Source organism: Oryzias melastigma, linkage group LG18, assembly GCF_002922805.2.
Source record: "Oryzias melastigma strain HK-1 linkage group LG18, ASM292280v2, whole genome shotgun sequence".
NCBI lineage: Eukaryota > Metazoa > Chordata > Actinopteri > Beloniformes > Adrianichthyidae > Oryzias > Oryzias melastigma.
Genome location: NC_050529.1, coordinates 1,682,990 through 1,710,769, shown reverse-complemented (window position 1 = coordinate 1,710,769; position 27,780 = coordinate 1,682,990). Strand labels below are relative to the sequence as shown.

General features: G+C 40.0%; 1 protein-coding gene and 1 long non-coding RNA gene across 3 annotated transcripts in view; one reads left to right on the top strand and one right to left on the bottom strand.

Moving 5' to 3' along the window:
* LOC112155925 overlaps positions 1 to 27,780 on the top strand; it is a 45,277-nt gene that overhangs the window by 7,908 nt on the left and 9,589 nt on the right. The window lies entirely within an intron of this gene.
* The window catches only part of npy2rl (neuropeptide Y receptor Y2, like), a 61,307-nt gene continuing 47,485 nt past the window's right edge, over positions 13,959 to 27,780 (bottom strand). For both annotated transcript variants that reach the window (XM_024287967.2, XM_036216654.1), the window contains exons 5-6: positions 24,615 to 24,768; positions 13,959 to 21,490 (exon numbers count right to left, since the gene is read on the bottom strand). In XM_024287967.2, coding sequence (XP_024143735.1) covers positions 20,915 to 21,490; positions 24,615 to 24,768 — 730 coding nt within the window. In that variant the 3' untranslated portion in view covers positions 13,959 to 20,914. The remainder of the gene's footprint in view (positions 21,491 to 24,614; positions 24,769 to 27,780) is intronic.

The window sequence follows — 27,780 nt, the reverse complement described above, 5'->3', positions numbered from 1 at the left end:
GGAGGTCTGGAGTTGAGAGCCTGACCCACTGGCCGGGAATCAGATCGGACTCTGACCGGCGCTGATCGTAGCTGAATGTGCGTCGCCTCCCATGTCTCCTCACAGCGGCTGAACCACTCATCCACAGCCGGCAGCTCCGTAGATCCGCCCGATCAGGAGAAGAATGGAGGCTGAAGGGGGTGAGCACCATGGGAGCCTTCTTGAGGGGAATTCTAGGCATATTCGGCCCAAACCAGGAATCGACTTAGTCCTCTTGATGTCGACTGCTGTAACACCAAGGAACCTCGTGACTTCCTGCTTCAGGCGTTCCATCTGGCAATTAGATTGAGGATGGTAGCTGGAAGTGAGGCTCACGTTTATACCCACACACCTACACATGGCTTGCCACACCCGAGAGGTGAACTGAAGGCCATGATCCGACACGATGTCCTCCGCGAGACTGTAGTGCCGGAACATGTGGTTGAGGGGCTGCTCTGTGGTTTACAGGGCCGTGGGCACCTCCTGACAGTAGCTTGGCCTCTCTCGTTGGGTGGAATCCTGTCTCAGGTGGACGAGTTTAAATATCTTGGGGTCTTGTTTACGAGCGAGGGAAGATCGGAGTGTGAGATCGACAGGCGGATTGGAGCGGTGTCCTTACGTGTTGTAAAAGGGTTCTCTATGACCTGTCGCCCGCAGCATACCCATATAAAAAATGTACATAAACATTTTATCTCTACGTGTTCACGGTTTTGACTCGTTTTTTTTTTTTTTTTTTACCCACAAACAATCCGTGTCCACCCGTTAGGGCAGTTGAGACTAAGATTTTCAAATCAGGATTTCTAATTTACACCAGGGTTTGTTTCCTCTGTCACTGCAGCCCTTTAGGCACCTGTGAAAGGTCACCTGCACTCCTCTTTACTGTGAAGCTGCCCAGATGCTCCTCCCGGTTGGAGAGCTCTTCATCAGACACTCTGTGGGGGCTGAAAGTTTATTTTTTTAAACTTTCAGGGCGGTATGTGTGAGCACGGCGGGAGTGTTGTTACGTCAGACGGTGCGAAGTCGTGGATTCAGCACCGGGAGCTCTCAGCTGGAACCTCATGATTCAAAGTTCAGCTCCAAAGAAAGAAGCCTGTGATCAAGTGTTACGGGGGGGTCTGAGCTGGAGTCAGCGAAGCCTCACAAACCCAAACGCTCTTCTTTTCTTTCTTTATAAAGCCGTGCATGGTGCTGATCCTGACTGACTCTTGTGTCTACATGAGTCTAATTTATGTGAAAATGAGAGAAGATCCCAGCTTCTGCCCTGAGGAACCATGAAGCTCTGCTTACACGGGAAAATTAATGAGACGCCTCTGGGTCTTTTCCATTTTTCAGAAAGCACGAAAACCTGCAGATTTATTGAAAAGATTTCTGTACGTTGGTCCTTTCATCAGACCTCCTGTTGCTGTAAATCTGCAGAAAAACAAAGAAAAGATCTCATGTGTCGGTGCAACTTTCACCTCATAAATAAAGCCTGAAAACAAATCTAAAGCTCCAGAACGGGACATCAGCATCAATGGTGTTGGTATTTCAACTCTCTCACATGTAGACTTTTTAAAAGCGTCTGCAGCCACAGCAGAGGGTTTACGCTCCACAGGTTAGATAATTTCCTCAACGCTGCCTGGTAATTCATTTTTCTAAACCCAGTTCAGGGTCATAGGCTTGCTGGAGTCAACCCAGATACTGTCGGATAAAGATGGGGTTCACTCTCACAATAATGATTCATCTTCTCATCTTTATATGGAGGCGTGTCTTGTTTAAACCTTAGCCCCAAATGTTCTCAGGGGTGGATTCGTGCCGTCTGCATTAAAAGTAGAGAAACCTGTATCAACTGAACAAAGGTGGCCTGATTGAAATATCAAGGTCGTAGGCCACTCAGTGAACCCTTAGAGAGAAAAATGTAATTATAGTCATACAGATCCATATTATAATACAGTTGTCTTAACAGGCTTCACACCAAAAACCTGATTGAGGCTTTACATGTGGTGATGTCATCGAAGAGGTTTCAAACTTTCGTTTGACCTTTTAGATTCAAAAAGTGTTTTTTCTTTGTCTCTTATTTTATTCCAAAGGATATTTTTTCTATACAAATTATACAAACCAAAGATTCAAAACACAAACAAAACAAAAATCATTAAACAAACATACATCCTTACTTCCAACAGTCTTTCTTAATTCATAGCATTAGCTATTCTGAACATCAAGGGTTTAGAGACTTTTCTCTGTCCAGGAGAGTCAAACCTGAAAGCTTTTCACAAAATCCAGCCGATCTGGAGCATCATGGCTCAGCTGGTTTGGAGGTTCTCAACCCAGACTACTCCATCTGATCAAATCTAACTAAGCTTTATTTTTAGTTTAAGACAAACAGTTAAAGAAACGTAAAAATGAAAACCAATTTACTGCTTTTCCTACCCATCCCTCTGTGGACATGAACACCCCATGACCCCACACAGTGACTACTGGCACAGAAACGTGACTGTGATCATAACAGAAATGTATGGCTCTGATGTGAAGAAACCGGAAACTGGGAATCTACCAGGAGCCAGTTCATCAGCTGGATGATCTGGACGGAAATATGGTCCATTCTGGACCCCAACCGCCCTAGTGATGGAAGCACCACAACAATAACCACAGAGCAATTGTTCTCCATAGGGTAACACTGGGAACAAAAACATAAAAGAAGAAAATGGTTATTCTGACCAATAGAATGACTGAGTAACAGCTGTTTATTTCTCTGTGGAAGTCTATGGGATTGTGGCTTCTTGGATCAAGCGAGAACTTCCTGTTTGGAATGCCAGAGGGGCAGGAATCACTCATTTGGATCTAGAAAGTCCTCTATGGTTGAAGTGTCAGTGCACGGACTCTCTGCTGCCCCCCTGAGGAGACGCTCCGTCCAAGCGGACGTCTATCATTCAAAACTAATTCTATCATCAAAGACCTTAAAGCTGCTTTAAAGACAAACAGACTGATCTAATGTGCAGATCATCTGAACAGCAGGGGGGTCAGGGTCAGGATGGGGTCAGACCTGAGATAGAAGCGAAGCCTCAAACCCTCAACGCTGCTCTGCAGTTCCTGGAGCTGTAACTGGAGATGACAGACGGCGGCTCCGACTCGTACACCGTCTCCACAGTTCAAACTGTGACTTCCAGGAGGCTCCCATTTACAAACAAGACCTACTGCTGAGGAGACCCCCCCCCAACACCCAGGACCCCTCGCTGTGCTTCAGCGTTCGGATGCTCCACTGAACAAATCTGAAGATCTGTCTTTATGCTGCGGAATGAAAAAAACTCGCTCAGTGAAGCTGCAGCCAAACATGGACACTCCAGAACAGTCCTGCAGACGGACCTCGGTTGAAGGAAACTAGCTTTAAATAAAAAAGACGTTTTTGATCAGGAAAACAAACTGCTGATGACAAACTTTAGGTGAAACTTCAGAAAGAAGGTTTTTCACTCAATTCTATCATCATTTGCTCCCAGATCAATTCATTTTTGTTTCATTTGGCTTTCTGGATCATTGACTGCTGCATTTTCAGATAAAGAGGCTGTAATCTGCACATCATCCACACCGGATCAGGATGCTTTACGTACCAGAACTCATCTGTCTACTTTTTACATGTAAACTTCTCTGGATGAATCTGCAATTTAATTCCAAAATGTATGTCACTATAAATTTCCACACTTTAGTTGTTCCTTCATCAAATAAAAAGAAATTTTATCTCCAGAGTAAACGATGCTCAACATTTAATCTTCAGTTTATCTTCAAACTCAGTTTTAGTTCATTTTCTGAAATTCTTCTGCAAAACTATTCAATGTAAAATGGACTAATTAAACAGTCCTGAACCAAAGGAGTTCGTAGAGCAATGTTTATTTTGTGTCACTGCTGTCATCTCCAGTATCAAAGGGTTAAATCAACTTCAGAGTTGCCCTTTAGACATTATTGGTTGTACAGTCTTATAGGAAGATTCATATCTGCCTCCACTACCTAAATGTCTCGTTTAAGACCCTTTATTTTCTAATTTACCACCCAAGAAAAAAGTCAATAAAGCAGAGAAACTATTTGTACTAAGAGAGATAATGGTTTGACTCAGAGTGGGAGACTTTTAGGACAATTTCCACGTATCTTTCGGAACAAACTGTCCTCAGTCCAGAGAATTGCCACTTCTTCCTTTTACTGCAAAAGAAAAAAAGGAAAGAAATTCCCAAATAACAAGCAGAGTGTGTTGTTCACATTTCACGGCTCTCCTGAGGGAGCTGCAGTTTCAGCTGCTTGAGATTTATTTGACGGCTTAACCCTTTCATCTGCTTTGTATTCTTGCTTTAAAATTGACTTTTTGAGACAAATACGACGAAAGAATCAAAATATTTACTGCATCCCAGCTTGTTTACAACACACAAATATTGAGAATTACTAAAGAATTGTTTTAAGTGTGAACAGCGAGTTTGAACGGCTTCCTAAACGTGTTCAAAAGCAGATACGGTTGTCTTTGAAGATACGGTCAAAATGAAAAGACGGTGATCTGGCTTTGAGAAACGGATCAGAGTGAAGCTCAGCTGTGGAGAACTATAGCAGAATACAATTAGGACAAATAAAGGTCTGCTCATTCAAGAGAGTCTTAAAGTAGAAATGAACCATCCAGTCCAGCCGTTCTCCTTCAATGAATAAAACATGTCAGCCGGAGTGTTTTTGAGCCTTTGTTTGGATTATTTTTATTGATTCGATAAGACCCTGAAGCGCCACATCAAAGTCCTTCAGTTTGAAAACGTCGTCTCTTCATGTGAAGAACATGGACAAGGACAGAACGTCCTTTGATGTTATTGAACTCACACAACAAAACGCTCATGAGTCAACAGGCTACAATGAAACTTCTCTGTAGGTGGTAAAGATGTTGCACAACAAAATGTAGAAATGGTTTAATAATAAATAACCACAAATGTATACAGGATCAAACTGATCTATGAGGATCAAAGAAGAAAATCAAAGAAGAAAATCAAAGGAGCTTTGTCATGAATAATATATAAAAAATACATAGGTTGTGTCCGGATTCCTTCACTACTCACTACTTAGTGTACTGCATAGTTTCTGGTGTGTTGATGATTGTATCACAAGACCTTCAGAAAGATCAGATGCCGCCTTTAATTTTGGGTCTTTTGCGCTGCTGCTACTACTGCTACTGCTTAGGAGTCCAGACCCCAATCAACTCTTTATCCAATGCCAGCAACTTGTCCTGTAGAGCCCTGCTGAGCTTGGCCTTTGATCCTCCTATCTGTCATTCATCTAATTATTGATTTGCGCAAACCCTCTACAGCCTACAGACCTCGACCTTTAACCCTCTTTGTTCTGCATCTGCTGCCCGTTCAGTCTATTTTAGGCTTTTCCATTTATAGGCTTCCCCGGCAACCTCCTCTGAGGGCATGGTTCGTTCTATTATAATTACAGTGTGAAGGCAGAGGGACCATAGTACCAAATCTGTGATCTGTAATTGTCAAGATTGTGGACTTTGTTTGGTTTGGGTTTTGTCAGTTATTAGGATTTTGGATCATGTTCCTGTTTGGAATTGTCCCTCAGTCCCACCAGTTTCGGGTTCATGATCCACAGCTGTCTTCATTTCATTTCACTTCATTTGCCAAGTGTCTGGTTTTCAGTTCATCCTTGTCAGGTCGTCTCTTCTGTTCTCTTCTCCACCCTTTGTGGCTCTCCATGATTTGTGTCATGTTTTAGGTAATTTCTTAAATTTTCAGTTTCTGATGCTAAGCTTGGTCTCCTGCATATTGTGTCCTGTACCACCAGTTTCTGTCAGTAATGTCATAAAGTAAATGTAGTCCGTGGTTCAGATCTGCCAGTAACTACCAGTGTTGGGTTTTAGGGGTATAATCTTTCGTTGCTGTCATGTCCACTGTGATGAATGTCACCGTAGAAGTTATGCTAGCTATTGGGAGGAGGTAGGGCATTTGTATCTGTTCTCTTGGCTTTTAAAATAGTTGTGTGACATCTTAGCACCTGGTTTTTCTGCCACCTTTAGACAGCCTTGCTTTATAGCCAATCAGGATTGTGTCTTCCCCATACCACCGATTTAGGTCAGTTGATGATGGAAACAATGGAATTCAATTTTATTTATGTAGCCCAATATCACAAAAAAATAGCCTCATTGGGCTTCATGCCAGTAATTTTACAGCAGCAAGATCGGTCATGAAATATAAACTATAGCTAATTGCTAAAATAAACAGACTAAATAAAACTGGTTATCTCAGCCCTCAGACCGTCCTTCCCGGTAAGGAAAAACTCAGATAAAACATGATTTTAGGAAAAACAAAGAAACCTTAGGGCTGTCCACATGAAAGAGAGCCAAGACAAGCCAGAGGCGCAGTCCACAGCCAAGAACAGGAGCATAGACGATCCACCAATCTGAAATCTCTCCCGCTCCCCTGGAGTGGAGTGTAGAAGAGGAACAACACGTGAATCACACTGCACCAAACAGAAGCACAGAAAACTAAATATAATAAATATTAAAGAATAGAGGAGATGAGAAGTAAATGAGAATAGAGAACTGAACCCCAGAGCTGATGTGGATAATAACGATGATAGAAAATCTAAAAACTTTTGTGTATCAATAGACCCAGGTGAGCTACAGCAGAGGGAATCGACTGCCAAACCCGGTTCATCAAACCAACTTTCCTCTGCTGAAGATCATAATTAAGAAGCAAAAAAATTGAGGAACCAAAGGAACAAACCGTCTTTAATTATGATTGAGCTCTCTTATTTTATAAGGACAACAGTCAGATTGATTTCCATCATTTGACTTACAAGAATTCTGTAGTCTTTCCATCTGAACTTCTGGTTTTAAGTTTGTCTTCACTGGTTTGACCACCATCTCATTTGAAAAGAGCCGCGTCAGCGTCTCAGAGATCATTTTGTTTCCACATCAGCAGTAAAAGATGACTTTCTATGAGTTGGTTTGCAGCACAGCTGTAGGAGAAATTGATCACGTCTGCAAATGGTTTCCAAGAAGAAACTTGACCTAATATGGACCATTGGCTTCATTTATTAGGCTTTCTGTGAAATCTATTTTTACCACCGCCTGTTTTATAACACCTCCTGGCATGTGCAGCAGAGTGTGATGTCTTTCAAAAATACTTATCAAGAAAAACAGCCCGACCCTCTAGATTTCCTGAGCTTTCAGTTTGAAAAACCGACTCTTTTCTGTTCTCGTTCATGTGCTCCTTCTGACTTCTTTATGAGACTGCTAACCAATTAAAAAGGGTCAGAGGTGTCCGCCGTTGATCAGATACGACGCTGTTTGCTGTGAAGTTCACAGAGCTGTGTTTGTGTGCACGCTGGCCGGTGTGTGTTTGGCCGTGATTAGGATTATATCTGAGTGTGTGTGATGGAAACATATTAATAATGCTCTCTTGGGCACAGCAGCATAACACTGACTGACATGTTTCACACGGAGTGGAGCCCGAGGGAGCCGGAGTCTGACAGACTCACTGTGGAGCACAGAGGATGCTGGGAGTCCAGACCACTCGTTTCAGCAGAACATTTTTAAGACGGAAAGCTTGTTTTTACATCAAGATAATCGAGAGATTTTTTTAATGAAATACGGTAATAGATCCTCTATTTTAAATATTTTCAACGGTTTAAACCACCAGTCCAAACATGGTTCTTAATGAGTTCTCTGGTGTTTTGCCTAAAATATGACAAAACGTTCTGGTCAATTAGTCCAAGCCTCTTGCAGTTTTCATGAGGCAGTAAAATGTGCTGATAAATGTTCAGTAATGGTTTCCCGCCCACTCTGAGAGCATGTGAAGTGGATGTGTCCGTGTGAGTCACAACGACGGCAGCGACACATGTCCTCGGTGTCGGGCTCAGTGCCGAGCAGCACATCCAGGTGTTTCATTCACTGAATAAAATTCACTTTGTCATTTAGCTTTTGCTTCCTCGTGTGGCCGCCTTCCCGCATTCGTCACAACGTTTTCCGTCCAGGGTTTGGACGTGGCTGAGGGTCAGTCAACCAGCAGAGTAATGGTTTGCTGTCAGCAATGTGAAACATGACCACAGAGAGGATAATGATGTGTGCGGGCTCTGTGTGGAATTGTAGATGTGGACAGGAAAATATTTAGGCTTTCCCTATTTTCTTGACTTCTTCATTTTATTTTTTATTCCAGATTCCACATTTTCTAGTAGCATACAATGTCTCCTTCAAATCCATCCGTCTGTCCAATCATCCGTCCATACGTTTGTCCATTCACCTGTGTATCCTTCCGTCTGTTCATCCATTCATTCATTCATTCATTCATTCATTCATTCATCTGTCTTGTCTTCCCATCCAACTGTCCATTCGTTCATCAGTCTGCCTGTCTGTCTGTCAATCTGCCCATCCGTCTGTCATCCATCCATCCTTCCATCCTTCGACCAGTCATCCATTTGTCCTTCTGATCACCTGTACGTCCATTCATCAGTTCGTCTGTCCGTCCATCCATCCATCCATCCATCCATCCATCCATCCATCCATCGTCTGGTCATCGCTGCCTCATTTGATTTCATTTAAAGTTTTTTTTACTATTTACTTTTAAAAATGACTTTGGCTTTACGATGGGATGATTCTAATCTGGGGAATGCATTTTGGACACTCAAGTATTATAAAAAAGCAAAACAAATCTGGATCTTAACTAAGTCACTAGAAGATAAGTTCTTAAGCATTAGGTACTTTAGCGTACAGTTTGTTTCTTCTTAGTTGGACTCTTTGCATTTATTGACTTGATTTTACAATAAACATTTCTTATAGATTTATTCTGTCAGGTAAAAACCTTTAAAACATACAGTATTAAATTTTTTATCAAGTTTTTCAAGGTGTTGTGACTGTTTAAATGCCACTGAATGCAGAGTAAAGAACCTCAAAAAGTGATGACCTTGTCCTTGTTTGAATTACTTAAGTGGAAACTGTATTATTGCTAATCAGAGTTGGATTGTTTAAAATTCTCTTCATGTTTAAATTCTGCTCATGAATGTCATTCCGGTTCTTATTTATCGATATTTTCCTTGATGTGTGCCTGAGTATTTATGAGGTTTTGTGTCCTTGATCTAATTATTTTTTCATTTGCTCTCCTGCTCAGTGTTGCTGTCCTTGTGGAGCTGCTACTTTTTCAAACATTTATGTTTTATTCAGTTCGCCCGAGACTTTTTAAGGAAGTAACCTTGCTATTTAAAGTCAAGCGGGACGCGCCTCAAGACTACAGGTAACTATTGATAAAAGTGACTGAAAAGGACATTCTCCTCCGATTCCATGGTTTATGGAGACCTTCATAAAAACACATTTGGTTCTCAGCAGGTTTGAAGCAGGAACAGCAGAGTCTGGAGATACCGAAAGATAAAAACGATTATTATGATGAATCAAGTTAAGCCTGAAGTGTATCGTGAAGTGAGGTGCGAGTACTGACTCCTTACTGACTGCACATGACGCCGCACGCATGGGGTGTGCAGGTGATACTGTAAAGCCCTCCTTGATCAAATTTCACACCAGAAGCCTTCATCCAGACTCTCATTTACATAGATTATCTGCATCCTTTGCCTTTCAAAGTAAATCTCCACCTCTTCAGATGTTCCAACCAAATCAACCCAAGACAACCCACTAAAGTCATGGACAAGGTTAGCATTTAGCTATATAATTCATGTATCACTTTAAAGTAGGGCAACTTTTTGACTTGTGGGCCAAAAAGGGCTCTAAAATTTGACCTGGACCAGTTGTGAGGGGTGTTTTGGTAATCCTCCTTATAAAAAAAAAAAGAAATAACATCAAATCTGGATGAGACCATGCTTTAATTTGGATTCAAACTAATGCCGAACATTTTGGGTTTTTTTTATTTAAAACTGTGACTTTAGTTCTCACTTTAGTGCCAATTGCACCAATGGTTTGATGTTCTTTCTGCAAAACCATAAGCTTAGAGAAATGCTGCATTCATGTGGTGTTGGAATAATTGGAAAAAGGACAATACGAATACGAAAACAGAAAACACCAAAGAAATACAGAACAACTTTCTGCACCTATACAAACATCAATGTATGTATAGTCCACCATCTATGGAGAAACACCACCATTTTTGAAAAAATAAAGCGAATAGGGATTGTCATTATAATTTATTCCCATTTGGCGAGCCAGATCAAATAGTTTAACGGCCCATATTTGCCCATCACTGCTTTAAATCTTGAGAAAACTGTAACCCAGTTCTTCACCAACAGGTATAACCTTGAAACTTGTCCTAAGATTGAAGTAATCAAAAAATACAATCTTTAGAGCAGTTTAAACACCAGGGGGTAATTCTAGATCCGACATTTGGTGGCAAAGGCCATGTCAAAAAGCTAAGGTTGTGTTCAGACTGGAAGGCCCAATCTGAATTCTTTCCTTCTCCCTTTCCTTTCATTTGGAATCCCTCCAAATGGAGAGTTATGAAAAAATGGCACCTCACAATTCGGATATCACTTTAGTTCGATGGCATCCCCAATAATCGCCGGTCCGCTAGCGTTAGCGCAGAGTTTCCAGCGCTCAAATATACATAACAACAGCGGTTTTATGACTTAAAAAAGGTCATGCTACAACAAAAAGTCATTACTTACATTTAAATGTAAACGTCTGTGGTTCACAGCGCACCCACATGAAGAAAAGCGTTGGTGGCCATCTTGGTCCAGTTGTTTGTCTCCGAACACAGAGTCTATTCAGCCTGAAGAAACTTGGTGTGAACCAGAGCTCAGTCCAATTGGAAACAAACAGAGATCACCTGGAAAGATGGAGCGGTTCCTTGTCCCGGACCAGGGTCATCTTGGATGTATTCAGTTGGAAAATTTGTTCTGAATTATCGAGGGAAACAAACTCTGGTCCACTTTAACCAAATATGTCCATTCTGAGCCCACCCTGAGTAACACACTGAAATAGCAAATTTCAGTTAAATAAGAAATTCTCATCATTGGGGAACCATTTTCTGTACTGTATCACATCCTGGTCTCAAGGATGTGAAGTAGTTACCGAGCAACAGAATGACAACTCCAAACCAGATATTTCATATCTCAGATCTAAACTGCCTCAATTTTCCAGCCTTTGGACACAAGCCTGTGTTTAATTTCCTGTTTCATTTTTAAAACCGACCCTCTTGTCATAAAACATTTCTAAAAGGATAAAGGGGACACACTAAAAGAAAAAATAATTCTGGTCCTCAAAACACTCCAGATAAATAAAAATGGACATTCGTTGTTCAACAAAAATCCCACAATTCTTGTATTTCTTTTAAGATGTTGTTCAAGGACTCTTCATTTTGTTTACTTCCAGACTCTTTTTCACGATGCATTACCGTGGTCAGAACACACGCCCGCGTCCTTCCACAGATCAGGACTCCTAACGTATGCGATTTTTACTTCCACTCAACAACCAGCCCTCCGACTGGCCTCCATTTCTTTTCCCTTTTCAGTTTAAAAACATTCTTCACTGAAATTGCTTTCTATTATCATAGCAGGCAGCATCCGGCCCACCTCCACAGCTCATAACACCTTCCTGCTGGCCACAGCAGCCATTACGCCTCAGATTGAGATTGGAATCCAGTATTTGGTCAAAAGGGTCAACACCAATCTCTGAATATCAACCGCTATCTCATCAGCTCCGAGCGAGCGGGGATGTTTTGACTGAAATAAGAAATTACTCCTCCTCTTACCTTTGGGCAGGTTACTGTCTGTCTTAATATACCGTTCACACACTATTCTTGTCAGTAACAGTAGTCCTTTAGTCCCAATCATGTTTTTATTGAACTGCAGTCTGTTTTTTTCTTCTCACCAGTTGGGTTCATTTGGTTCATAGCAGTAAAGCAAACATTTTGGTTGCATAGAATCTCCTCACCTCAAATGTTCTCATCTTTGGTGGTTTTAGTGAAAGTGTGCACGGCCTCACAGAGTTCACATTCTGGTATTTTTACCCATAAAACGAACACATATTCATAAAAAAGGGTACATTAAATCTTTAACTATCAAATATTTGCTATTCAAACATTTAAAGAGCTGAATTTTTGGTGGAACGGTTGACCTCTGATTGGAGGATTGCAGGTTTTGTTCTCGCCTTGTGTAGCCTCCATCCGTGTTTGTTGGACTGTGACCGTAGAGCGCTTTGGGATTTAAAGCAAGGTAGAAAAGCGCTATATACCTGTTTGCTATTTACCATTTTATTTAAAGCTTAGGCTTCGTTTAAGAGGTCCGTATTTTGCTGCTGATGCCTCGGCTAAGCTTTTTATCCCAACTTTCAAAGCCCTATGAAAGCCTGGCACTCTTTCTGACCGGGAGATGATTTTCTGACTCTGGATGTATTCTGCAGCCAAACTTACTAAAACCCAGATGCTCTCCAATAGTGTAGATCTCACTGTTTTGTAAAGTACCCTTATGTAAATATTTACCCAACTGAGACACCAGTTTAAATTGGAAGACCCTTTCCTGAAGCCTATTTATCAAAATATTTGAGGGTTCACCTGTACGAGCTGGCTGAGGTTTTGGGTTGTTCAGTTCTTTTTAAGGGGTCTTAGAGAGGAGCGGCTTTATCAGGTGTGTCTTGCTGTTCCCTTGGTCACCTCAAGGAACATCATTAGAATGGAATGTGCGATTTCTGTGCATGTGGTAAGTGTATTGTAAAGTATTCATAAGGCAAATGGAGGATAGGTGCACTAATGACTTATGGGTGATGGCGTTGTTTGGTGTCCTTGCGCTAAACCTGGGATAGGCAAACTTTCTTACCTATGGGCCACAAAGAGTTCTAAAATTTGACAGAATGGCGGGACAAGAAACAGATTTGTGGCGTGTTTTGATAATTCACCTAATATAAAAGAGAAATAACATGGCATCTGGACAAAAACATGCCTTCATCTTGATTGAAAAGTACCTTAGAACACTAAATATGGGAGTTTTTGTTTCAAAACTTTTCTTTGTTCTCATTTTAGAGCCATTTTCACCATTGGGTTGATATTCGTTAAGTAAACTGTTGTTGAAATAATTGGAAAAATGACCATCCGACCTGGAAATCACACGACTATTGGAACAGCAAATCTTCAAACGCTGCATGAATACTAAATAACTTTCTGCTCCTAAACAAAAGGTGAATTTATTTAGTGCACAATCTGTTGGGAAAAACCTGAACTACAGTGAAAATAAAGCAATAGGGGCAATCAAAGGCCAAAACCGAATTCTTTCCCTATCATTCCACCAGCACTTTTAAAGCCCCATTTATGGAGTTTAGCAGATTATAAAAGTTGATTTAGGGTTGGGTTACTCTTTAACGTTATAAAACCAATGTTGTGTATTTCTTAGTGCTAGCAGCTCTGCGCTAACGTAGCTGACTGCCGACTGTTGATGATGTCATCTGTTTTTTTGGGTTTTTTTTCATAACTCTCCATTTGGAGGGCTGAATGTAGGGGTCGGGAGAAAATGTATTAGTAGAGGAAGAAGTTGTATTTGGCCAAAAGCCTTTATTCCAGTTCGGCGGGCCAAATTAAATAGTGTATTTGGCCTTTGCGGGCTCCTTGCGTATTCCGCAGGATTTGGGCATGGCCAAAAATAAGAAGTTGTATAGTATGACACATCTGCGTCTCACCTACTTCACCCCTATGTTCTGTACACGTGTTGGCCACACCCCTTTTATGATACAAAAAAAATGCAGTAATATTTTCTCTGTACGAGCTAACCAAACATTCTACAATCCTGCTATTTTGTTTGCCCACTTCTTGCCCACACGCATCTCATATCCAAGGGCAGTACTCTTTTTACCTCAAATTTAGACTTTAAGGATTCATTTTATGATATTTTTACCAACATTTTATGATTGAAGAGTCTGAGACATGTCCCTTCATCTTTGCTTTCATCTTGCGTCTCCCCTTATTAATATACCGCATATATCAAAGAATAAAATGAGTTGGTACGGCTTGAACTTGAGTTTTCAATCACAGTTTCAACACATTTCCAAGACAGACACAATAACAAAGCAGTCCAGAGGTATGATTGTGCTTAATAGTATTATGTGTTGTTGGACACAATCAATGACCAACAGTTTGTGCTCAGTTACAGTCATTCACATAGGTAATATTTACACTGAATTTTACAATGTACAACATTACAGCCAAGTTACAAAGAAGTTTACATTCACGTTTGATAAAGGTCAAGCAGCGTCCCTCATTTCCGCCAGAAAGAGCATTTTTAGCATTTTATCCCAATACAAAATTTGCAAAACGCAATAATGACAAGGCAGTTAAAACATAACATTAAAAAAAACTAAAAGCATTTAAATAAAAATTGTTTGTTGTTGTGTAATTCTGGGATGGTTGCCACAAAAGTGTAAACCAGATTACCATGAAGACAAGAAAAACAAAGTTAACACAAGTATACTATAACAAAAGTTATGAACACATCAAGTAAGGAAACCAAGAAGTAAGTTGAAAGCTCGTTAGCAACAAATCTTAACAAAATGATTTGATCAGGTTGAGGACTACAAATAAATTAAACCTTACTAGCTAGTAAACTAGCTAGCCATTGGGCAGCAACATGCTTTCAAATTTAAGTCAGTCCAGGACGGATCGCTACATAAAAACTGCTGAGCAAACCGGCTAGCTTCTTTAGCCCACTTAAGTCTTGTTTCCATTGAGCGGTCCAGTCAGGTACAGCCCGGTCCGGTTCAGTATTTTGACAGTTTCCATCGTAAAATGGACCCATTAAACAGTACCGACTTGGACCTCTTCAGGGCCGGCATCGGTTGTAGGTCCATAGAAAAATAGAACAGGATACCTGGCGTGAAGCCGCTGTTGCCCCCTGCTGATTGGCATAAAGTGATGACGACATTACAAAGCACCAGTATAGCGCTCATTTAAGCTAACAGGTGGGCGGCTAATTCATCTTAGTCACCTGCAATCTTCTTTCAAACAACAATAAAGTTGTGTTTTACCCGATGTATGAAAAGTAAAGCAAGAAAAAGACAAGCTGCTGGATGACCTCCATTGTTGTTGTGCAAATGCTCAACAAAATTAACTGGACCGTACCTTACCACTCCTTGCTGGACCGGACTGGACCGTACCAGACCGCTCAGTGGAAACGTCAGCTGGGTAATTTTAACATAGCTAAAAATTTCTAAGCTAACTTTTCAAAATGTTCAGATTTTGTAGTTTTCTGATCAGGAAAAAAAAATGCTAAAATAAAAAAAAAATATTTTATATATTCTTACAAGGTTATTTGATTCCATATATTTATTTAAAATTTAGTGTTGTAAGCAAACACTACAAAGTTGTTATATATTTGATGATTAAATACAGATATTTTCCCCCAAAAAAGGAGATGGGAAGTTGTATCTGACTCATATTTGTGCTTATTATTCAAACAAATTCAAAATACAGAGCTACAATTAAAATTATACTTAAAAATATTAAATAAATAAGAGATTTTTGACTTGAAACAAAATAGGTAGTTTAATGTCTTCACATGTGGAGCCAGTCAATCTTGTAAAGCCAAAGATTTCTGATTATAGAAATTAAAACTAAAGTTTCCTTGTAATTTGAAAGATGAATTTTCAGACCCTCTTTATTTTAACTAAAGCACATTATGGTAATAATTTGAAGTCATTAGAAAAATATCTCAGCTCTTTTAAAATGAAACGCTGCAGTAATTGTCAGTATAATTAGCAGGCATAATCAACATGTAGAACGTTAGCGACTCAGCACTTGGTCATGTCGACATGAACAGGCATGTCTTGTTCATTTTCTTCTCTTTTCGTGTGTTTGGAGCTTATTTAGGCATGCATTCATCAGCACAGTGGATGCAGAGCAGACAGATGAGGAGAGGAAACGAGGGCAGAGATAAACGAGTTCAGTGGGACGGAACAGAGGGATTGTGGGAGTCCAGCTCAGAGAGAGGGATTTATGCGATGGTTTGATCCCCTGCTCGTGCGTTTCTAGACCGTCTCAGAAGGGAGTTTTCCCTCCATTGAGGTCACACTCAATCCAAACCGGTTACAGGAAACGGCCATCTGAACTCCACTAACAGGGTCATTATGCTAATGACATTTAAACAATGGGTTTAATTTGTTTGGAGGAAATTGGCGGGGTATCTTCGTACGGCAACGGAGCGATCTGACGACGGCACATGCTGTGTGTGTCTGCAGCTCGTTATCACACATCAGGCGGTAAAAGCCCTGCAGAGAGAACGCAGTCATTTTCATAAATAGACCCAAAGAACGTGAGCTGGAGACCCAAAAGTTTAGCTTTTCAAACACACGAAGGTCACTTGCAGAGGAGGACGTCGTCACATTCATCAGCTTGTAATTATCTCACAGTTATCTCACTTCAATGATTGAATAACCTGGTGCCGAAAAAGTCATTTAAATCAATCTACTAAATATTGGAATGACTGTTTAATCATCCCTATTCCAATTCCACCTCATTACGTTAAAGGATGTCAGGTTGCTACGGCTTCTCCTGCTGTCACGAAATTAAAACTATAGCTTATCAAGGAGGCAATTAGAACGCCACACTTATTCATTCAAGACATTTTATAATATGTTAACGAGGCGGCAAAAACAAGGGGATTAATAGAAGCTAAAAAAGAAAGAGCTCAACATAGTTCAGATTTGTGTGAACAGCACAACCAATCAGGTCGTTAATTTGACTTCTGTTTCATGATGTGTTTCTGAAAATTTGAGCATGAATATTTGTTACGTCGGAGATCACTGGCTATAAATACTGTGGAGCGCAGTAAAAATTAACTTCAAACATTGTAATTATGGCTCTAAAGTTGCAGAATAATATTGATTTTTACAAGCCGGATTTCCCTACAGTTTCCGGAAATGAATAAATCTTTAAAGTAAAGTGTCTATGAAGTTTCTAGTTCTTAATTAAAAGTATTCAGTTTTTTTGTTGATTAAATCAAAAGATTTTGTTTCAATAGCAGGTAAAAATACATGAAATTAATACCATTCCAAAAGTCTTGTGATCAGTTATGTTAATAAATTACTTTGTGTCATAGATTTTACAATCAGATTACTTTTCTCTTTTTGTATTTTCATATATGGAGACAAAAACGGTTGTTCGCCACTATGAAAGTCACAATGAGTTATTAGTATTGGTTAAAACATGAACTGTATTAGCATTTAGATGGAGTAAATTGGAGGTTGATTCAGAATCCTTCCCCTACCCCTATGTCTTATCCCTACCCCTCCAATTGTAGGGGCATTTGGAGGGGTAGGGATGTCCAAAATAGTTTTTTAAGGGCTAACCCTCTAGGAGGAGGGAATTTCAAAAGCAATTCAGACACCATGCTTACTACTTTTTTTCGCCGTTTTTCTAGACATCACCAATGTCACAAAGTGAAAATCTAATCCATGCAAACATTTTATGACGTCTATTTATGACTCTATTCTGTTGATGAAAACGGGGATAGTTTGTCAAAAAATTATATTTAAACAAATTTTTTTTGTTGCAAAAATTGTTCAAACACAATTCATTGGGGCCTATATTAGCTAATATAGTATGCATAAATTCACCCAATTTTTTTGCAAAGAATTCTGGGGAATTTCTAGTACACTCGATTCTGGATGTGTAGATTCAGCCAGCAGTAGAAAATGGCAAACGCACTATATAATGAGTAGTGAATGAGTTTGGACATAGCCCCCCTTTTCCATAACTCTCCACATCAAGGACCAAACTTAGAGGTTTGGGAGGAATTCCAATCCGGCCAAACTAGTTTTATTTATTGCCACTGGTCTACAGTTTTTGTTTTTGGTGAATCCTTAACATTGTTATAGATTGTGTCACAATGCCGGTGACCATTGTTGAAAGAATTAAGTTAATCTGGATCTATGGGCAGCCACAGAGCAGAGTTTAAGTGTTCAGGCTCCGATCAGAGGATGGCAAGTTTGGTTCCCTTTCTCAACCACAAGTCAAAGTGTTTGTCATTAAGCTGTCACAGATCATAAGTAGAAATCGTCATCAGAAGTGGATTGAAACTAATTTTTGGTGGGAAATCATCTGAATAATATTCTAGTCTTGGTCACTTTAAAAACCTGACCTAGAACCAGCTGGAGGTTCCCATGAACATCACGCCACGATTACAATACTTGAGTCACTTTATTCTAAGTTATCCCACAAGTTTATTCTTCTAGTCCTTCAAAATTAAACCCAGACATGTTTGAGACCAATTTAAGATGGGACACATGTCACATGTCCGTGACTACTTTGAGAAATGTGTTTTTTATTGGGTTTTTAATGACATTGAGTCATTTCTTTGTGCATCTAAGGTAGTTTGAATCCCATTTTCTGTCTAGACTTTTTTTTTCAAATTCTCATTTAAATGCTGCTAATAATATCAGTTGTTGTAGCAGCTCAGTGAGAACAAGTTTTTGTCTCCAACCACGAGACAGTTTAATTTCACAGTTATTGCTTTTCCTGACAACCACAAACTAAAATGACAGGTTTAAGACACGCAGTTATTCTTAAAATGTTCTAATTCTGAGCAACATGAGAATGAAGCTCCAGGATATTAGAACAATTCTAAACTTGGCAATGCTGTTCAAAAATGTACAATTATTCAAAGTAACTAATGTTTTTATAGGTAATAAAGTGTATTAGATTATCTCAAAGGTCTGGAATAACTCCTGGTTTAGTCCTCCATGAATTTCACACTCAAGTTTAGACCGAATTTGAGACATTATACGCATATAAACATGATACATATTTTTTTTTAAATTAGTTTCAACTGGACTAAGAGATTGAATTTTTTTTATAATACAAATTAAGAATTTTTAAATATCTCAAAACTGGATGCTTTTGCTTGCACTATTTATTTATTTTGATTTCAAGAAACTGTGAAGACCATATAGGTTTAATTGTTTCAATGCTGTAGTCTGCAGCACTGTTGATGTTTGGAGCAAAATTTTTGTTCTTAATGTTAAATTCTGATGCTAGGGACTCTAAGGTTACCGTTTTTTTTACCATAAAACCCATAGCTTAGGGCTTATCAATCATCTAGTTAATAATACAATGTTCCAAATGTCTCAAAAATAAGATTTTTTTTCCTTCCACATCCTGGTGTTCCGGATCTTAATTATCTGAACACAACCTGTGGGCATGAGTGAATGAAATGTTCCTAAGCTGTTAACATTTATAAATGCTGTTTAAAACCCTCAATATCAGCACAAAGTGTTAATGAACCTCCTGCAGGTCTGTAACATTTACAGACCTTTCAGAAAAGGTCAGTTTAAGGAACAAAGCGGCTTCGAAAACTCAAATCTGGTTAAAATTTGAGCTGAGTTTTGACTTTGTTCCAGTGACTGATGGCCGTCATCCAGGGACTGCAAAGGGAGACCAAAGACCAAAGAACTTAATAAATACACAATATTATTACCTAATTTTTAAATTATTACATCAAATGTCACCGTATAGAACATTTAAACCTGGAATTTAAACTCCAAACTTTTTCCTTGGTCCAAAGAAAATGTTTCCCTAGAAATAAAACCAATACATTTTGGGGGATGGTCATGATCTGGGATCTGGTATTGATTCTTTACGAAATATCATTCATTCGTATTCAACTGGAACTAAATTCTCCTTTTTACTGGGTTTTACTGACATGGCCACACATTCACTCGCATACTGAGCTTTTCTCAGTTTAACCGGTTCACCGTCTATTGACTGACGGTCCACTGATATCAGTATTTACTTTTAACAAAGTCTTAACAGCTACAGCAGCTTCAACCGAGTCCTCTAATAGGATGAATAAATATGAAAACGTTCAAATTAAAAATGCAGTTAAGTTAGTTTTTGCTTCATAAATCATCAGTTATGAGTTTGAGCGGCTGAATTAATGAGAATAGTTCCTTTTTGAAGCAGATAATACCTCGATTCTATTTAAAAATTAAAAGCATTAATCATGTTTTTAAAAATAGTGCGTTCAAATGTCAGAAGTGAGAATTTTTTACCCCTAAAGATCATTTTACAATTCTTGAATTAAATTTCTATCATGAGTTAAAACCACCAGCTGGCCCTTTTCAGAGTCTAAACTGAGATGATGATGGTCGGGGGAAAAAGGCACCAGAAGTTAAACCTAAAAGAAAAAGATCAGCGATGTAACCTTTTGGTTTTCCAAATATTTTCGTCCGTCTGTCAACCCAATTAGAGCTGGTTACTGTGAAAGCTCTCTGCCTCATTAACCCACATTTCACTCCTTCTGCCTCTCACTGATGCCCTCAGCGCTCGTTCCTCTCCTGCCCTCGTCTCTTTTTTCCTTTTTCACCGTCATGTACCGAGCAATCAAACAAAACCTTCCAAAGCTTTGGAAATTAGACACTATTATTTACTCTTTTTTTTAACCTTTTTAAGGTCTATTTTCAGTCCAACTTTCATTTCATTTTAATCGCCTCTCCGTACTCTGAAGTCTGAGATTTCGGTCAGTTTGCATCATGCGTCCCTTCAAGCTCAATAAGCTGTTTGACAGCATCTGATTCTGCAGGCCGTTGCATGTGAAGACGGACCTAAAGCCTATTAGAAACCCATCTTTTCCTCCTAAATACAAATCCATCCACCATGTTCTCCATGTTGAGGTCACGTCCCCAAGAAGATAATGCTTGAATTGTTTGAAAAGAAGCTTGTCTTCTCTGAAGGGTCCATCTAATCCCAGATTGTCTTCTCTGCCTCATCTGTTTTGGGTTTCTCAGAGATCTTTAATCCCCACCGCTGGCTGCCTCCCACTCTGCCGCTTCTATTTTTGCTTGTGTCTTTATCTCGCCTCTTTTTCCATGTTAAGTCTCTGCTTGGATCTATTGTTTTCAATGGAAGAAAAGTTTATTTCCATCTTCCATCCTCCTTTTTTTATCTTCCTCTTGTCTCACGTGTTCGGACTTTGTTGGATTTCAAACATCTGTGGCGTTGAGATGTGCAGAAACCGCTTCCTGGGTTTCCAGGACTATCTTCTTAGCCCGCCCACCGCCTCCTCCGTTGATGGGGTGAACCATGTCCAGTCGACCGCTCCTCCCTCGGTCTGCCCCCCTGCGGCACTTGAAGACTGCTAGGAAGGCGGCGCGGTAGTTGCGGTTCATCCAGCCGTAGAGTAAAGGGTTGGCGAAGGTGGAGCACATGGCGACCACGTGGAAGATGGTGTAGAGGAGGCGGAAGTCGCGCATGTCCAGCACCGTGTTGTCGATGTCGGTGGCGAGCTGGAAGGCGTGGAAGGGCAGCCAGCTGACGGCAAACACCACCACCATGGTCACCAGCATCTTGGTCGTTTTCCGCCGCCGACGGTGGCGCTCGGAACCGGCACTGCTGTTGGCGCCGCCCTCCGCTGGGCTGACGTGGCCCCGTAGTTTGGACCAGATACGAGCGTAGGCGAAGGAGATGATGGAGAGTGGCAGGAAGTACTGCAGGATCAACATGGAGATGCTGTAGATGGTGCCGTCGGTGCTTTTTCCGGGCCACTTCTCCGTGCAGACCTGTGACAGGTGACACGACCACGTTAACTGAACTGTTCTAGGCCAGGTCTGCCTCATTACTACAAAACATGTGTCATCCCTGATAGGGTTTAATCTGCTTTTATCTTTATACATCAGCTTTTGTCAGGAACATCAAAAACATGTTTCTGTAAAAATGAAACAAACAGAAGTACACCAAGAAATTATAATGTATATAACAACAATAACTATACAATGACATGAAAGGGTTTTCAGTGCAATCCCTAAATTGAGCAAACTAAAGTAACAGAGGAAAGGAAAGCTCTTTGAGTGGATGTTTAAGACACTGGAAGATCTGTTATAGGACAAGAGACATGAGTCAAAAAGTGCAGGAATGAAAGAAAATGAATTGGACCATCACAAAACCAGTTATAGGACAAGATATGTGAGTTCGATACTGCAGGAATTAGAAAACAGGAACAAGACCATCACAGAACCTATGGAACATGTGTCATGAGACAAGAGAGGTGTGTTAGGAACTGCAAGAATACGAGAACAATACCATACAATCGAAGGACCACTGTAACATACTGTATGTTGTAGTTCAAGAGAAGTGACTTAGAAACAGCAGGATTGAGGGCACAGGAACCAGACAATCCCAGAACTAATGGATTATGCATTACAGGGCAACTGCAGGAATGAGAGAACTAAAACCACTCAAACATCTGATATAGAATGAGGTAAGTACATTAAAAACTATTGGAATGAGAAAATAGGAACCAGACCATCACATTACCACTGGAACATCTGTTATGAAACAAGAGAGGTGAGTTAGAAACTGCAGGAATGAAAGAACAAAAACCAACCCCAACTAACCCCTGGGACATCTGTTTTAGGGCAAGAGAGATGAGTTAGAAGCTGTTAATGAGAAAACAGGAGAAAAACCATCACAAAACCATTGGAACATCTGTTATGGGCCAAGATACACGAGTTAGAAACTGCAGGAAAGAGAGAACAAGAAACATACTTCCACAGAACCTCTGGAACATCTGTTGTGAGACTAGACCGGTTAGTTTGAAAATGCGCGAATGACAGATGGGAACCAGATCATCACAGAACCACTGGACCATCTTTAATAGGACAAGACTAATTCGATATGAACTACAGGAATGCGATAACAAGAACCAACCTACTACAGAACCACTGGAACATCTGTTTATAGGGCGAGACTGATGAGATAGAAACAGCAGGAATGAGAGAACAAGAGCCAGACCATCATAGAACCACTGGAACATCTGTTATGAGATAAAATATGTTCATTCAAAGCTGCAGGAAAAACAGACTGGGAACCAGACCATCATAGAACCACTGGAACATCTGTTATGAGATAAAAGAGGTTCATTCGAAACTGCAAGAATAGCAGACTAGGAACCAAAACTATCACATAACTACTGGAACACCTGTTCCAGGACAAGACTGATGAGGTAGAAACTGCAAGGATGAGAAAACAAGAACCAACCTGCTACAGAACCTCTGGAACATTTGTCATAGGATAAGACTGATGAAATAGAAACAGCCGGAAAAAGAGACCATGAGCCACACCATCACAAAACCACTGGAACATCTGTTGTGAGACTAGAGCGGTTAGTTTGAAAATGCACGAATGACAGATGGAAACCAGATCATCACAGAACCACTGGACCATCTTTAACAGGACAAGACTAACTAGATAAGAACTACAGGAATGAGAGAACCAGAACCAACCTCCTACAGAACCACTGGAACATCTGTTTATAGGGCAAGACTGATGGGGTAGAAACTGCACGAATGACAGATGGAAACCAGACCATCATAGAACCACTCTAACATCAGTTGTAAAACAAGACTTTCAAGTTAGACAGTTCAGCAGTCGCAGGACAGTGCAGACAATCACACAATCAAAGCTGTTCTAGTGTTTTCCAGATACCATCTACATCTTTTTTTGTGTGCTAATGAAATTGCATTTTATCACTTGTCATTATTTTTGGTGACAAGATTGATCGTCTGGGCGACAGATTTAATAGAAAGCGTGTTCAGACTTTCCAAGTGACATTTAGAAATGTCATCTGAGGTTTCTTCTGCACCAAAGTCTAAACATTTTTGACATTTTATTGATTGAAAAGTCAACTCCAACTCAATCCGCTGGGTTTGTATGTAGAAAACACATAAGTGAAACCAGCAATCAATGGTTAGCGTGGCAGAGCATCAGCAATGATGCTCACTGAGCCGATTCCTCCCCGATGGATTTTTTTTAACGTGAGACAATAAATGGAGGTCCCCTGGTCAGTTTGGATCACTAAGCATGAAACAAACCAGGTTTTTCTTCTGTCTTGACATTTGTTCATTTCACCAATCAGTGAGATAAGAGTTGTTTGTTTATTTGCTTTTTCACTGCGGCAGCTTTTTTAGTCTATCTTTTTCTGTATAGTTTCAAACTTTCCCAAGAGTTTCTACAGTTTGTTTAAAACAAATGCTGCATCAAATTGATTTCTATCTAAAGAGATGACAGAGTAAAGTGGACTGTGGAAAGCCCATGTTTGCATAAGCTTTCATTTAAAACGTATTCCTCCTAAATCTACAGAAAGCCTCCCAGTTATGAATGGACACACGGGAATCTGTTTAACGAGACCGTTTCAGTTTGCTCGACTTGGTTGACTCAGATTTGTTTCTAACGAGATTAGATTGGTTTTTTGCTGAAGCTTAGGTCACATTGATTTTGTTTCACTTTGATTAGATTACTGGAATGAATTTTGACTGGGATTGTTTATTCAGATTAAATCAAATGAGATTAAATCAGGAAGAAAAATTGGAAAGAAAAGACTGCAGCCAGAATTCATGTCACAGATTTAATTTCATTTTGGATTCAGTTTTTTACTCTATTTTTGTTCCACCGATGCACAACAAATCTGATCTCAGACACCCAACAATTCCCTTTGAGGGAGATGAAAGGATGCTAAATGAGATTCCTTGCTGGAAATGGAGGGAAATAAGACGTCTGCGGCGTTTATCTGTGAGGAAATGAAGAAGAGCAGCTAATAAGAGGTTTGGATGCAAGGACAAGGAAAGAACGGGAAAACACGGCGATGTCAACAGCAGTGGATGGAGGTGGAGGTTGGTGTGCACCCACCTGGATGGTGTGTCCCGGCTCCAGCGTGAATGAGCCGTACTCCCTAAAGATGGCCAGAGGGCTGGCCAGCACGGCGCTCAGCACCCACGTCAGCGCTATCACGCCGAAGCACACATCCTTGCGCATCCTGGTCTCCAGGTGGTACACGATGCACCTGGAACAAACGCACACACCTGAGTCTAGCTGTCAGCTCGGAGAAAATGGACTCGATCGCACAGATGAATAAAAGATGAAAGAGCAGATGATGCTGCGAGGAGCGGCACAGTCTGAAGTGCTGGGAAAAAAAGACGACGTGTAAGAGCTTTGGCCTCCTAATGTTCTCTTTTAACCTCCTGTCTGCATCTGTGCGGCTCCATGTCTGCTGCCTTTAATCCTGTTTCCTCAAGTCAAAACAGAAAACCTTTATTTATTCAAGCAACGGGGTAAATAACAGGCTCCTTTGATGTCATTCTGCTCTTTTGGGTACGAGTTATGGAGCCGTCTTTGACAATACAACCACTAATCTAAAGAAGTTCGAGTTTTCATGGACAGTTGTTTGTTGCTAAAGCAGGTTTCTAGCTAAAGATAGCAGACAGTTAGCGGGGTTAGCTAAGGTCAACCAAAGGAGAGGATTTAAAATGGCAAATGACCAAAAACTAGAACACAAAGCTGAGGCTGTGGATTTGAAATAGTAAGTGTTCTTATATAATAAAACTCTTTAGGTGACAAATTAGCTTATTGAAGAAAAATCGGAAAAAGCAGCTTTGACAGCGTTTCGGGATTTATTGATTTTCTGTCTATAAACTGGATAATTTTGGCTCAATTTGGACTTGAGACTGAACTGCAAAATTATCTACACTTTATTTGTCTCTTAAACTAATATCCTAAAGACTTCACGGTCGACTCTATGGCAGGACTTGGACCCAATGTCAAAAATGACTACACCTTCAAGACCCACCGCAGTGAAAATGGTGTTTTTAACACATTCTTGTTGTATTTTTCTCCTAATTGAGGACATGTATACTAATTTAAGATTAAAACTGTGTTCCTGAGTATTTATTTTTTCGTCAGGAGTAAACAGTTTGAAAAAGCTCGGTTTGTGACGCAGCACCTCCCTTCTCTCCAATTCTAAGGCATCAACTTGCAGACAAATATTTCCATAAACGTATTCATTTTCCTCTTCTGAGTTGGAAGTGGGGAAATTAGCAAGTCCCACCTACAACCCAAAAGGGAATTTCTAATCAACTGCTGCTGCTCTGCACAAAATATTTCCTAAAAAGGCTGCATAATCATAATTAAAAGACCACTGGAAACGGTTTTACAATTAAAAAAATATAGGTGGAATGGGACTTTAAAGAACTTGAAACATGACTTGACTTTAGACCAAAAAACATATCCAGGATTCCACCTCAATAAGTGAAGAAACCATGTAGATACTACCTCAGAGCTTTAATAGAATCGAGACTCGGTCTGGACCCATAAGACTTGAGAAGAGAATAGCTTAATCTGACCCCAAACTTTACCTAGATCAGGAGTGACCTGGGTTTTCTTTAACCCTTGTGCTATCCTAGGTATGTTTACATTAAAAGACAGCGTGCTGAACTTTTTTTTTTCAATGATTTTTTTATCTTCACTGGTGTCTTTGGCAAACATAAAATCCTGTCCGCCTTTGTCATGGGAGGGGTCACACATCAATTTAAGGTTGGGGTCATCTGGACCCCACAAGAGAGCACGAGGGTTAAAACACTTGAAACACAACTTTTACTGACTCGTTCCATTTTCTTGACATTCGTTGAGGTGGTCGTACGAGCCTCGGGAACTGCAGACACACCTACGCCACCTCTTATGGCCGCTCTTCTCTACGATCCTCCAACCAAAAATGTGTGTGTAGCTTTTAATCGTTCAGAGGTGACTCTTTTCATGAGTTGAAACTGTAGTTTTGCTGACTCAGACACCCTTCTAACCTTCATGACATAACTCAGCTTCCCTAAAACTGTTAAACTCAGCATTTACCGTAAGATTTAAGAGGTAATAATAGATCAAACTTAAAGCTTTAATCTTCCATAGTCTACCATAAAAACAGAACTAAAAACTAAACTTTAGGTCTTGACGTCAGAAGCATAGAGTGGTGGTTTCATATCAGCATCGTGTCTCTGTGGATGAGCAAACACACCATCCAATCTCCAGAAAAGATTTTATTACTGGATGTTTGTTTACGTTGAAGATTAGTTTTTAATCCTGAATGTCGAGGTTCTGAGCCGTAAACGTCGTCTCCGGAGTCACGCGGGCTGAAATTATGCAAACGAGTTCTGGCTCAGCTGAAGCTCCGCACACCTCCACTCCAACTGCAACCCGAGCAGCCGGAGCGGCTGGTTCAGAGCGGGAACCGCGGCCGGCACAGGCTGCATTTGCATGCCAATCCGCAGCATAATCCTCTTTTCCAGACAGAGCATGGAGTGGATGGAAATAGCTTTCATATTTTTACATTTCTGTCATTTAGAGGTCGATCGGCACAAAGACAGCGGAGCTCGGAGGTTATCTTTGATCTGCCTTGATGGATTTTACCAGGAAATGATAAGTCTCATTTTAATTCTGCTCTTTTATTGTTGCTGGACTTCTGGGGGAAAATGACAAAGAGCGGCATCGGGACTGATCCGCACTCAAATACAAGCAGGGACGTAATGACAAAAGTCCTTCGAACGTAAAGTTTTATGTGAATAACAGACAAATGATGTAAAAAACCAACAGAAACTCTATTTAAATTTAATTGGTAATTAGACAAACAACAAACACATTTTTATTAAATAGATTTTTTTTGAGAAATCAAAAACATTTGTTTGGGTTCATGAAGCTAAAAAAATGTTTTTGTTGATAAAAGTAAAGTTAACATTCATTATAAGCACCTTAAATTAAAGTAAAAGAAATTGAGATAGTGAATACAAACTGATGTAATACATAAGCACAGAAAAATAGAAAAAGACAGGGAAAAACTATAATCGAATAATTTAATAATAAAAAGTTAAAAATACTAATACACATTAACCAAATTAAATCAAAGTGTTACAAAACCTTTTTGGTTTTAATTTTTATTGACAACTTCTACTGAACTATAAAAAAGCTATAATAAATAAATGAAAACATTTGATTATCTGATTCAGCTTTTTAATAATTTTATCAAAAGTTTTTA